A 13499-nucleotide genomic window follows, 5' to 3' on the forward strand; every position below is an offset into this window, starting at 1 on the left:
AGCCCCCACTCCCACTGACAGCGCGTGAGAGCCCACAGTCCTGCCAACACAGGCACGCGGAGGAGACTCCAGGCCAGCACATGTGACGAGCAGCCCGCACCTGCCTTCCCCTAACCACTGCTGAGCCCTTCTACTTCATGGTTACTCATCACGCACATCTTCTCTTCCCTGAGTTCTCCACCAGGACGTTTTGCCTATTTTCCAACTGGGTTTCCTTTTGTTTTGATTGCTGTTAAAGTTCTTGATGCGTTCGAAGTATCTCCTCCTTGCACCTCTTATATACATAGCAAATGTCTTCTCCTAGTCTGCAGCTTCTAAAAAACGCTTTTTTTTTTTTTTAAGATTTTACTTATTTATTTAAGAGAGAGAGAGAGTAGGCACACAGAGGGAGAGAGAGGGAGAGGGAGAAGCAGACTCCCCACCAAGCAGGGAGCCTGATGCGGGGCTTGATCCCAGGACCCTGGGATCATGACCTGAGCCGAAGGCAGACGCTTAACAAATGAGCCACCCAGGTGCCCTAAAAAATGCCTTTTTAATAGAAGTTTTACAAGGTTCAATGTGTTCAGGTTTGTCAACATTTTTTTCTTTTGGATTCTGCATCTCGATTTCAGCGATTCTCTCTACCCTAAGGTCACAGGGTATTTCCCATATTTCTCTCCAGCAGGCTCTGAAGTTCTGCCCTTCACATTGAGGTGTTTAACCCACACTGAGCTGGTTTGTGTGTGTGGCTCAAGGGAGGACTCTGATTTTATTCGTCCGCATGGACAACTAATTCCCACCCCCCAGCAGCCCCCAGGCTCCCATGCATGTGCGCACCTGGCTGCCCCTCCCCCTTCTCCTCCATCCAGTCTGGACACGCCGAGCTGCCAAGCACAGGGATAGGACCTCAGGGCTTTGCCATCTGCTGCACAAGCCCCTCACTTCTAGTTATTCTTGGCTATTCTTGGCCTTTGCTCTTCAATAAACTGTAGGCTCAGTTTGCCAAGTTTCATGAAAAACCCTGCGAGATTTCTTTACTGGGATAGCTGGGAATTTATAAATTTGGGAGAAACAATGTCTTTATGTATTGAGTCTTTTCATCATGAACATGCTGTTACACAGGCTGTAACAGAGAAGCCTTATCAGAGAAGCCTGCCCCAGGGCTCTGGTTTTCCCTTTTCATGTTTCCCTCTCATTGCTGTATTGGTGCAGGCAAATATCAGTGTGAGGTTACTACAACATTTCAACCCTGTTTTTTCCCTTTACAAAATAAAAACAAAGCAGTGAACATCACCATAATGAGTTCACATGATGTAAAAAATGGCAGGTGGTCGAAGCGCAGCTGTGCCCCGTGAGGAAGCCTGGAATGTTCTCCCCTAAGCTTCTGACGCAGTCGGGCTTCAACACGTCCAGTAACGATCAGAGGCCAGAGTCTCACGCACAGAGCTGAAGCTGGCGGTACCCGAGGGCTGAAGATGCCTTCAATTACCGTACGTTACAGGAGCATGTGAGTCTCCAGCCCCGGCCAGGGTTGGCGCCGTTCTGTTTCAGGCCGCAGGTCGGACGCACTCGGCGACCTCACGTGAGCGCGGCGCCGGCTCGGGTGCGGCACGCTCACCTCCTAAACCACCAATTTCCATTTTCCAACATGGACTCATTTCTTAGGACTCAAACTATCCTAAATTAATAAACATGTAAGTACCACTTTCTTAGTCCAGTGGAGATTTGGAAAAGCTGAACACCGTGACTGCCAAGAGGGCTGCAAGGACGGAGGCAGAGCTGTAGCTTTTCCAGAAGGCCTTCGAGTGAATTCAAGTCAATGACACACCTAATACTTCAACACATACTTACAGCACAGCACCACCTACCTTCTTTTTCACCCCGGGCGCTGCCCACGAGGAATCTGGACACCAAGGGTGTGCTCGATAAGGACAAGCAAGTAGAAATAAAGACGCTCTGAGTGGGTCTGATCTGTAAAAGGTGTCCCCATAACAAGCCAAATGCGATCATTAACAGCGTCATATAACACGGTCCTTGTAAGGCTATCTTCCACACCTTCAAAAGAACACATTTGTTCACACACATTAGTGACGACATGCAGAGCACACACTGCCCGCTCATGGGCCTCCATCTCTCAGGAAGGCGCTCTGCCGTAAACACCCCATCAGCACAATACCCGAAGCCGTGATCTGAACACAGTAAAAACAGTGACCATTCCTGTCGGCTTCCTGAGTGCTCGGTGTTGCCACAGGGACGAAACACACGCCTCTCTCCGTGTATACATGTCCGTGCACGTATAACCTAATCCTCACAACACGTCTCCACGGCGGACTTCCCCAGATGAAAACACGTGGTCCCATGGAAGCCAGCACGGCTCAATAATCAAATACCGATGAGGCACCTCAGTGTTTTCTTAGCGCTGTGTTAGAAGTGATGGAAAATGTGGAGGAAATCAGGTTTGATGCTAACTCTCCAGGGTTTTCAACTGTGTTGAAGAGACACAGTAATAAAGACTATCTGACATTTATACAAACAGGAATGGTACATACTGACAAAAGAAATCATCCTGACACTCATCCTATCCTACTGGAAAGCACCTGTTTCTTTTCTTCTCGCCCCACACCCTCTTAGGCAAAACCAGCTCCCACACCCAAGCCCTCTGGCAAGAACGTAGGGGGTGCCCAGAGTGGGGGCAGGAGGGGCTCAGCGCAGAGGCTCTGAGGCCAACAACGCTCGAGGCCCCACAGGCTGGCCAGCCTCGTCAGCGTGTTAACACACCATTCACCTTTCGGGGCTCCGAAGGCTGTGGCCTTTTCCTCCCCTGCTCTGCCTCTTGGTAAAAAGCTACCCTTCCCTCAAAATCACAGCACTGTCTTTGGGAATCAGGGCACCGGGGAGGCTCTTCCTAAGGCTGGGTTCTGATTCCTACCGTGGACCTCCCCACAGCCATAACTGGCTGCCAGGCTGCGTGTCCACCACAGAAGCTTCCAACTTCCCGAAGTGAATTACAAGAGCCTCCCAACACCGCCAAGTCCCAAGCCAAATGGCTGGAGACTCAGAGGCAACAGAACTGGGGGCTCAGCCCTGAGGGCAGAGCGGTCTGTTCTCTGCCACTCGGCTCTGGCCAACCCAGGCCCCGGTACTCCTTCCAGAGAAGCCAAGGTTCGGATTCCACACTCCTTACTTCCTGCCCCTGGCAGTGGCGATGGCCGTCATGGCTAATAGCTTCCCAACAGCTCTCCTTCTTCCTGTGACAGCCAGGACTGGTGGGAGGGCCCGGGCGCATCTGCAGAGCTAGCCACAGCTCCTGGGGAGGCGGCATGCTGGATTTTAAGATTTCCAATTTTTTAATGTTTTATTTATTTGAGAGAGACAGAGATAGTGAGAGAGAGCATGAGCAGGAAAGAAGGGGAGAAGCAGACTCCCCACTGAGCAGGGAGCCCGATGCGGGACTCAATCCCAGGACCTGATCATGACCTGAGCTGAAGGCAGACGCTTCACTGACTGAGCCACCCAGGCGCCCCAAGATTTCCAAGTTTTAGGAAGCCCCTCCTGTAAGCAGCTGGGGCATTCCTGCCCGTAAGGGAGCCCGGAGCTCGGAGCTCAGGCCTGACCCTGTCACTGGCTGGCTGGCTGTGCACCTTGGGTAGGTAATGGTCTCTCTACTCTGCTTCCTCCATCTGTAGACAAAGGCCAGGCTAATGATTTCTGAGGTCGCTACCACACTTTGATAAGGAGGATGGGCATCTGTCAGCCCAAGAAGCACAGCGTGGAGGGGACGATGGTGGGAAATGTGGGCCACACAGAGCGTCTGGACCACCCTGCACTCCCAGAAACACAGGCCCTTGGGCCACGCATATCAGAACCTGACTCAGCAAGGGCCCCAGGTAACTCCCCGAGCCAGGTCAGGGCAGGCCCCTCCCCGTGCATCTGGACCACAGACACATGCCCTTTCCAGCTCCATTTTCGCGTCTCTGTCCTAGGGCTTCTGTTCACAGCCCTACACGTCCTTCTGAAATCCCAGGGTGGAAGCCCCACAAGGCAGGATCACACACCTGTACACACCACCTCACATTCTGCAGCCACCAGTGTCTGCAGCAAGGGAACTGAGGGAACGAATAAGGAGAAAAAGGGGAGAAGACACAACTCCCACACAGACAGACCTGGGGAGGTGTCACGATGAAAGCCGAGCCCACGGTGGGAAGGGAAACAGAACACAGCCAGGCAGGGACACAGCAACTCAGTGGGACGTGCAGTCAGGGGAGGAAGACTCAGCTTTCCTCAGCGCCAACAGCTAAGAAGTTCCCAGACCTCAGTGCTTGCAAGAGCTTCCAATCAGACCTTCCGGTGATTTCACAGGAGACCTAAGGGGGCCTTCCAGCAATTACTATTTCAAACCCGACCGAGTGGTTTCCCACCAGGACGGGGCACACGGCTGACCCGAGACTGTGCTGGCTACTTCCAGCTGCTCTGGAGCTGAGCCCGAGACTTACGCTGGGGAACAGGAAAGGAAAACAAACGTGTCACTTGGCAGGGCCGCTTACTAGGCAGAGATGAATCTGCAAGCCTGCCACGGGGGGCTGACAAGCGAGGATCCATGCCAGAGCGGTCCCGGCTCAACCGAGACAAGGTTGCTACACAGGGGCTGGGCCCCCGTTCAAGCGTCCTCCCACTTCTCAGATCACCTCCCACGACCTGAAACCGAACCGCGCACACACGTTCACCCTCCTGCGGGTGCACGGCCCAGCGCAGAGGTAAACGGCTGCCAGTGGAAAGCCCAGAGCACTCCAAAAGGAGCACCACGTTGACAAGGGCGTGCGGTTTCATACTGTTTAAAACTACGTTCACGTGCTGCTAAATAATATTCTCACTTAACACTGAATACTACCGTGGTGAAAAACAGAAATTATGAAAATGCAGAACCAGAACAAACTTTAATCTTTCAACCCCCTGTGTAGATGACACTGATGTCCAAGGCGTGAGGCACTCCGTTGAGACCGTCAGGCCAGTCGATGCACAGCCAGAACTCTGCCCCTCTCTGTCCCAAACCACAAGGGAACTGAGCTGTTTGCTGTCAACTGCACTCAACTAAACACACACGAGACCCCGGAGGAGCCTGCGCTGAGCACGAAGTGGGGACAGCCTCGAGGAGGACCTTCCTGCCCACAGGCCCCTGGCTCCTTGCAGACCCTGCTGGTCCCCGCCAGGCCCCCTCAGCACAGCGAAAAGAGGAGCGGGGCAGTGTCCTTTCAACTCTGGATCTGAGAAGTCACGTACGGGGGTTAAGCCAGAAGCACACAGAAGGGTATGAAACACCTGGAGGAAACACTAAAGTGATTCAGAATGAGAAGGCGTATCTTGAGAAGCACGTTAAAGGAAGTGACAGTAATCAGCGATGGACAAATGGAGCTTTCCCCAGAAAGAAACAGCAAAGAAACGAGAGGTCAGAGAGGAACAGGATGAAACAAGGCTGACACTCCAATGCACTTTTCTTTGTCACCGCACAGCTCTCGACACCTCTCCCAGCACACACGCCGCAGCCCGACCACCGCACCCGGCTGCTCCTCGTCTGTCATAGAAACGCCATGATGCGGAGTGAACACCTCTTGTGGGTTCATTTTTTTCAAAAACTTGTGCTGCAGTCTTTCCCTCGGACTGAGAGCTGGCATTCGCACTGGCAGGTTAAGGCTCGTCAGTCACCCTGCCGGGCTGCCCTGCTGCCCAAGCGGCCTGCGCGGCCGGGCCTGGGGGCCTGGGGCACTGCGGTCGCCCGCCCTGCCCTTCTGTCCCCTGGCTGCTTTCCTCCTCTGTGAGGGAGGCGCTTCTCATTAGCTCCCTTCCGACTCCCTCGCTCTCCGCTCCGGCCCTCAGCGCTCAGAGCGAGCACGCTTCCTGGATTTCACCGTTTCCGCACGCGCAGTCCCAACTGCGACCGGCCTTCCAGGGACTGGCACTTTACAGGGACAGAACGACAGAATCACAGTTTGCCACTTGTTTAGGAATTAAAGACCTTTTTCCAGGGTAACACACTGAACATCTGATCCCTGTGACAGCTCAGCCTCGAGCAGTGTTGGACCTTCTTGGAGGGACCTCATTACGACATCTCAAACACATCACTTCTCAGACCCTTTTTGGAAATCAGCCACATGAAAGCTCATTTTATTTATGCATTGAATTTTCACCTTTTCCAGCATTTTTTATCTTTCAGAATTTACGTTCCAAAAATATCAAACTAAAACCTATTCTAAAATGTTTAATTTGATAGTCCAATCATGGACACACACTGAAAGTAAACAAACTGAATCCATACGATGATAAATTGGAGGCAACAACACCGCTTGGTGAAGCCCTTACCTTTCTCAGCCTTTCTGGGGAGAACTCCAGGCCAACGAGGAACAGAGTAAAGAACACACCGACCTCTCCCAAGGTCTCCACCTGCACAACAGACTGCAAACACAATTGGAAAACCACACAATTCAATGTATTTCCCCTCTGAAGTATACTTCACAGAACAATCTTATACTAACATACTCAGTGGGACCACCCCAAAAAAGCACAGTGTTTTTTTTTAAACTAACTCTTTGAATGTCCTCTGTATCTGAGATAACTTGAACTTCCTGATTGTACTGTTTTCCTTTTTCTTGATTAGCTGAAGGACTCTGGGTCTTTTTTCCTAAGAACTAGCTCATGAAGTCACCTGTTTTCAGTTTCAGCAGCTGCCGCTACTCTTCATTTCTGCCTGCCTTCACTTTCTCTGGAGGATGGCGCAGCACCGAACCTGAGTGGGGCGTCTGAACCCCGAGGGCCCACTCTCCCGAGGGTCTGCGCACGACTACGTGTACCCACTTTCCCCTGGGTGCCACAGCTGGCCACATCCCACAGGTTTTGAGACACTGTGTTCTTGTGTTCCCTGTTTGTTCTGGTTCTTCGTTTGCTGTTTACTTCCTCTGCCATCATGCGATAGTAGAGAATGCTTTCCACGCTGTTCTATTTGGTACCACCTGCGTTATTTACACTGTGGTTTCCAGTGCAGCCGTGAACTGAACGTCTGAAAGTAAAGCACAGGCCTCCACGTGTCCACGCCCGCCCTGACCTGCTGCGCACGGACACTCACGCAGCCTGCCAGCCGCCGACAAGACAGGCCCTGCCCTCTTCTTCACTGCCATCTCCCTCCATTCACTTCAACCTTTCTTACCCATCTCATTTTCACTGAATCTTGCTTACTGTACATTTTTCCTGACTCCATCTGCAAACCTGTATCTTTTTTTTTTTTAAGATTTTATTTATTTATTTGAGAGAGACAGAATGAGAGAGAGAGAGCACATGAGAGGGGGCAAGGTCAGAGGGAGAAGCAGACTCCCTGCCAAGCAAGGAGCCCGATGCAGGACTTGATCCAGGGACTCCAGGATCATGACCTGAGCCGAAGGCAGTCGCTTAACCAACTGAGCCACCCAGGCGCCCAAACCTGTATCTTTCAACAGGGAAGTTTATTCCACTTCTACTCACTGTGACAACGCATTTCTGCTCTTACTCCTTTGTCTCCTGGCTTTTACGTTTCCTCACTGCCTTTACTTCTCTTCCCTTTTTAAAACGAAGCTGTAACCTATGACTTCAAAGTAACATGCTTAAACCTGTTCTTCTCAACTTAATGAACACAAGCCTATCAACTTCCTACTAGGAAAAGATAAATATTTGGCACCATCACAGGAAGTGAACCACCTCCCACTTCTGGCTGGTGTGCCCTAGGGTTCACCTTGGTCTACCGTAATTACATTATTTTCCAAGGTATAGGAATTGTTTGTTAGGAATTGTAATATTTGTAGCTTCCAATTGTATTTATTACCTTACTCAGCCTTTACTTATTATTATTCAGCCTTTTTTTTTTTAAAGATTTTATTTATTTATTTGACAGAGAGAGACAGAGCGAGAGAGGGAACACAAGCAAGGGGAGTGGGAGAGGGAGAAGCAGGCTTCCCGCTGAGCAGGGAGCCCGATGTGGGACTCGATCCCAGGATCCTGGGATCATGACCTGAGCCGAAGGCAGACACTTAACGACTGAGCCACCCAGGCGCCCCTATTCAGCCTTAATTTTTTTTTTTTAAGATTTTATTTATTTATTTGACAGAGAGAGAGACAGTGAGAGAGGGAACACAAGCAGGGGGAGTGGGAGAGGGAGAAGCAGGCTTCCCACCAAGCAGGGAGCCTGATGCGGGGCTCGATCCCAGGACCCTGGAATCATGACCTGAGCCAAAGGCAGACGCTTAACGACTGAGCCACCCAGGCGCCCTCAGCCTTAATTCTTACAAGCAGCCTTGCTGTGAATAAAAAAATAAAAGAGGAAAATACATTTGTATTTGCTATCATTTGTAAATACTCTGGAAAGGGAGGGATGGAACAAGGGCAAGAAGAGATTTTTCATCTACAACTTAAAAATTATTTTTTTTTACCCACACCATTTTGTTCTCAATCACATGGAGATTATCTATTCAGAAAATTGCATTAAAACCATTCTTCCCAGGGCGCCTGGGTGGCTCAGTTGGTTAAGCGACTGCCTTCGGCTCAGGTCATGATCCTGGAGTCCCTGGATCGAGTCCCGCATCGGGCTCCCTGCTCAGCAGGGAGCCTGCTTCTGCCTCTGCCCCTCCCCCCTCTCATGTGCTCTCTCTCTCTCATTCTGTCTCAAATAAATAAATTAAAAAAATCTTTAAAAAAAAAAAAACAAACCATTCTTCCCAGGGGCGCGTCGGTGGCTCGGTCGGTTGAGTGTCTAACTCTTGGTTTTGGCTCAGGTCATGATCTCAGGCTTAGGTCATGATCTCAGAGATCAGGCTCTGCACTTAGTGAGGAGTCAGCTTCTCTCCCTCTGCGGTGCCCTCTCTCTCTAATAAATAAAGCTTTAAAAAAAAAACAAAAACAAAAACCATTCTTCCCAGAGGTCACCCTGCCAAGTTGAGCCCAGCCCACAAGAGCACCTGCCATGAAGGTCCTGGGCTTTGAGCCCGAGCACAACCTTCCCCGCCCCCTCAGCCAGTCAGACCCGCTGTTAAGATTGCTTCGGGATAAGAACTTTTTTCACACCTTCTTCTGTGACCCGGTCTGGAGAAGCTGCAGCCGTCCTTCTGCCTGGCAAGGCGTCTCAGTTAGCTGTATGGGCGAGGCTGCAAGCGGAGCGCCCACACCTCTCCCTGTCTGCCTGCCCCTCTTCTACCCAGCTAGAAAGGCCAGGGACAGTCTGAGGACTCTGCTGCTTGTTTCTCACCGCTCTGTACTACTCCTTCTGTGTGGGACTCATGATGCTCAGGCTTGGCATTCTCTTTTCATTTTGTCTGAATTGTGCGTATTTAGACAACACATTTTAGAGCCCACAAAAGCTTGGGAACCCTTCCTTACTGCCAAAAAGGGCCATCGACACAGGACGAAGCTCACTTCAATCTGTCCAGCAAACAGCCTCTAGTAACAGCAGCCTCAGCACTGTCTCCTGGGGTTTTCACAATACCCCACATTTAGGCTTCATAATTCCTCACTACTTTACCAGCTTTAAAATATGTTACAAATTTTTAGATTATACATTGAATCCAGCATTTTGAGTTGCTTTCAGTGTCTGAATAATATAGTTCATCCTATTACTGGAAAAAGAATTTCTAAAACTAATAAAATTTAAAGACATGAACAGGATTTTTTCTCTAGTCAAGTCATCCATTCACTAATGAACAAAATTACTCCTTATGGTTTAGAAATTTCTTATGAAACTTTATAGGGCATCTTCTTTGATATGGTTTGTAAGAAACTTACCTTAATTCAAGTTCAAACTTCAAAACTCTTTAGTCTTGGTGTTTCTTTAGTATTCTGTTAAACAGATACTAGAACAGTTCAATTTCGCTCTTACCTTAATACTGTTTAGTCCTGAAGGCCCCAGAAGTACTCCACAGATGATATAACCAAACATCGTAGGCAATCCTATTGTTGTGCACAGCCAGCCACAAGGTAAAGACAGCATTCCTATGGTAACAATGTCCTGGAGCAGAATAAACAAAAAAGAGACACAAACACTCAAGATAATAGTTGGCAAGCCAAGGAGACAGGGCTGGTTAGCAGAGAAAGCAGATGTTCTACAGCCCCGGCCCCTCCCAGTTTCCATTCTGGTCATAATGAAGGCAGGCAGTACCAGGACTGACCTTCCTGGTTTGAGTTTCTCGGCACAGGAGTCAGCCGCGCCCAGCACTCCTTCCTCCCAGCCTGTGCTGCCATCCTCTTGAAGAAAAGCACAAATTCTGGCTTCCAGGACTAGGCTAGAGACCTGACAGTGTGTCTCGACCCCGCAGGCCTTCCCTGAGCAGGCTGCCTGGGTCACTCCTGTACCTGCTGCCCACTCTGGTCCCAACCCAAGCCGTGATCTCCACCCATAACACTGTCAACTACAAATCTTTACTAGACTGGCTTCCTCAGAGGGCACAGATGTGCGTCTAGCTCAGTCTGGAACACCAGTCACCTCTGGAGGAGCCGCGTCTCATCCCGCACCCATGGCTACACAGAGCCACATGCGACACCTGAGCCAAAGCCTCTCTGCTTCATCCGATGTTCCATTTCAGTGACAGGGCCTGAGCCTGTCAGAGTAGCTCCCGACTTCAAAAAGACTTCCAAATTCTCACAAGCAAAATTAATACTCATTTTAAGTATTAAAATGCCTTATTCCTGGGACGCCTAGGTGGCTCAGTTGGTTAAGTGTCTGTCTTCGGCTCAGGTCATGATCCCAGGGTCCTGGGATCGAGCCTCACATCGGGCTCTCCGCTCAGCGGGAAGCCTGCTTCTCCCTCTGCCTCTGTCTCTCATGAATAAATAAATAAAAATTAAAAAAAAAATGCCTTATTCCCTTATTCTTTTGGAAAAAAATTAAAGATCAGGAGAAAATGTTTCAAGTCACAGAACACTGGTAGAATCTCTGTTAGGAGGAAGGTCGCGCACCCTATTATGATGCTCAGGAAGTAAAGCTCGATCTCACTTGACATGTATACAAGGGAATGGGAAAGAGGGAGTGGGGATTTTGAGAGCTGAGCAGACAGACAGACCACCTTTAGGAAGTGGTGATCTGCGCGTGGAATCGTGGCATCTCGAGGCTTGGTCAAGATGTATCGGTTGTTCTGGGAATCGATGAGCATGCTAAGACCCAAATCATCTTCCACTTCCCGCTTCGTAAGGTTTTGCTTGGAATTGGCCTCTTCTTCTTCTACTCTGAGAACTGCCTCAAAATTGACCCCTTTCACCTGTAGGAAGAACCAATATTGTGTAATTAAAAACAAGGAGACGTTCTCAAGTTCAATTTTTAGAGCATAATTCTATAGAGAAGTGACAGGAATGTTTCTAGTATTCTGTCATATGAGATAAAAGATCGATAAATGCTCATTAACATCAATTAGGAAAATTGTTTCAAATAAAAAAGTGATTTAAGGGTGGAAGTGTTTAGGGTTTCTATTATTTCCAAACACCTGCTCTACTTGACTCAGGGTACAACCTGTAACAAGAAATACATATTTGGTCTTCACCCCCCTTCCTGGCTGACAGCTCCCACAACCCGTGTAATTTCCTATGTGTAAGGAGCACCTTATGAGCCCTTTGCAACTTCACCTGAGTTCACAGCAGTGAGGGGATTTTTAGAAAGCCACTGGCTACCCACGGGACGGGGCTGGCCACCCAAGGAACCGACCATGTGACCTCCAGGAGGAGGGGGGCTAGAGGCTGAGTTCATCACCAGCCTACACAAGGCAGCTTCCATTAAACCCTTGAAGTTTGGGGTTCGGAGAGCTTCCAGGTTGCTCAGCACATGGAGGTGTTCAGCTGGGAGGGAAGGAAACAGGCCCGAGAGCAGGGATGCTGCGGCCACACGCTTTCACCCCTCTTCCAGCTGGCTGTTTCTGAGCTGTATCCGTCACAAAGTCCTGGCAACCTAGCAAATAAACTATCTCCTTGTGTTCTGAGAGCCCGAGGAGGGGGGTGTGGGATCCTCCAAGGTGAAAACCTGGAACCCGTGACTGGCATCTGAAACGGAGGGCCGTGTTGGGCTGCGCCCTTGTCTGCAGGGTCCACACTGACCCACGGTGCCGGGGGCAGAAGTGAACTCCAGGATTACGTGGCAGGGAAAGCCCGATGGCCTGACACAGAAGTGCTCGGTGAGCAGTGCATAAAGGGCACATTCTTTCAAATAGACACTCATGCATCCTCCTTCCCTGCCAGGGTCCACGACGTCAGAGAGCAGCCTGCTTGGCGCTCATCTGCCCCGAGCTGTGTTCCCATTTGCTTTTATTACCGCATGCTTTTCTGAGTTCTTTTTAGGACTCACTATCAGTTTTTGGCATTGATCTCATTTTCCCCAGAGAATCCTGAACATGTCACAGCAAGTGAGAGGTCTGAAAGCCTGCCAAGGATATGATTGCTATAAGGACTTTGTGGCTCCCCTGGGTAGACCAGCACTGAAACCCGCCTGTCCCAGGGCAAGCTTTCTTGAGACCAGAGTCCCAGTCCCCCTGAAGGCAAAAGTGGGACAGAGACGAGCCACCGGTGGGGCAGTGACAAAAACATATGGCAAAGTAAAGGGCATCTAGTGTACCTTGGCATAACCAAACCAGAGCACTTTCTGAGACACAGGTGTTTTGGTTCTGTCTTCATTTTCAATCCACACTAGAAACAGACATGCCAACAAATTCAACGACACATCCTCTCTGCAAGCAGCCCGAGCAAAGAGGAAATTGTCCTGGAATGCTACTTACTGATTTATTGTCATCAAAAGCATGTTCTTCTATTTCTTCCTCTAGACGATCGGCTGCCTTTCTCACATCTTCAAGAATTTCATCAAGTATGGATAAACTTTTGTTTTGATGTTGCATATTTTTGAGAGCTTCAACTTGATGTTTTTCTGCTGCCAGAAGTTCCACATATTCTGTCTCTTCCTGTTCATTGGTGAGAAATGAAATGTGGGTTTTATTAAGAAATGGGCCAGGCTAGGACTTCCTTCAGGTGCCTGGTCCGGCCACACCAACGAACATGCTCTCGTTGTCAAATATGTTCATAATCATGTAAATCTGGCTCGGGTCAACGACAGGTCAAGTATCCTAGATCACTCAAGCATAATGGAGCTTAGCAAAATGTTTAGGGAAAGCTATCTGTATGTACACATCAACAAATGTGATATACGACTGTCAGTAAATTCTGAAGGTCACCTATTGATACAAAACCACTCACTGAACAGATTATAGTCCAGACATCATGCCTACTACATATGGACGTTCAGCTGTACTCTAAAAACACCTGTGATACTTGATCATTGAGCTAAAAATTTCTAAGTAGGATACAAAAAAATTCCAAGTTACAAAGGAGAACTTGTTCCAGAAGAAACTGACAGCATTACTTGGGAAACTTACAGATGGCACCAACAATACAGGTATTTTAGACAATCATATTTAAGCGCAAGCTATCAAGCAGATCAGCGCCTTACTGTTAAGATGCGTAGTCCTACCTTAAAGGGGTGG

General features: G+C 49.4%; 1 protein-coding gene across 6 annotated transcripts in view; it reads right to left on the bottom strand.

The window, feature by feature from the left end:
- TMCO3 (transmembrane and coiled-coil domains 3) overlaps positions 1–13499 on the bottom strand; it is a 46858-nt gene that overhangs the window by 24115 nt on the left and 9244 nt on the right. For 5 of the 6 annotated variants that reach the window (XM_035003008.1, XM_035003006.1, XM_035003009.1 and 2 more), the window contains 5 exons: positions 12741–12920; positions 11049–11240; positions 9866–9994; positions 6334–6426; positions 1848–2034 (listed from right to left, as the gene is read on the bottom strand). In XM_035003008.1, the coding sequence (XP_034858899.1) occupies positions 1848–2034; positions 6334–6426; positions 9866–9994; positions 11049–11240; positions 12741–12920 (781 nt within the window). The remainder of the gene's footprint in view (positions 1–1847; positions 2035–6333; positions 6427–9865; positions 9995–11048; positions 11241–12740; positions 12921–13499) is intronic. The other variant, XM_035003005.1, reaches the window with a different exon arrangement.

Source organism: Mirounga leonina, unplaced genomic scaffold (genome assembly GCF_011800145.1).
Source record: "Mirounga leonina isolate KUSES-001 unplaced genomic scaffold, KU_Mleo_1.0 Mir_127, whole genome shotgun sequence".
NCBI classification, from domain to species: domain Eukaryota; kingdom Metazoa; phylum Chordata; class Mammalia; order Carnivora; family Phocidae; genus Mirounga; species Mirounga leonina.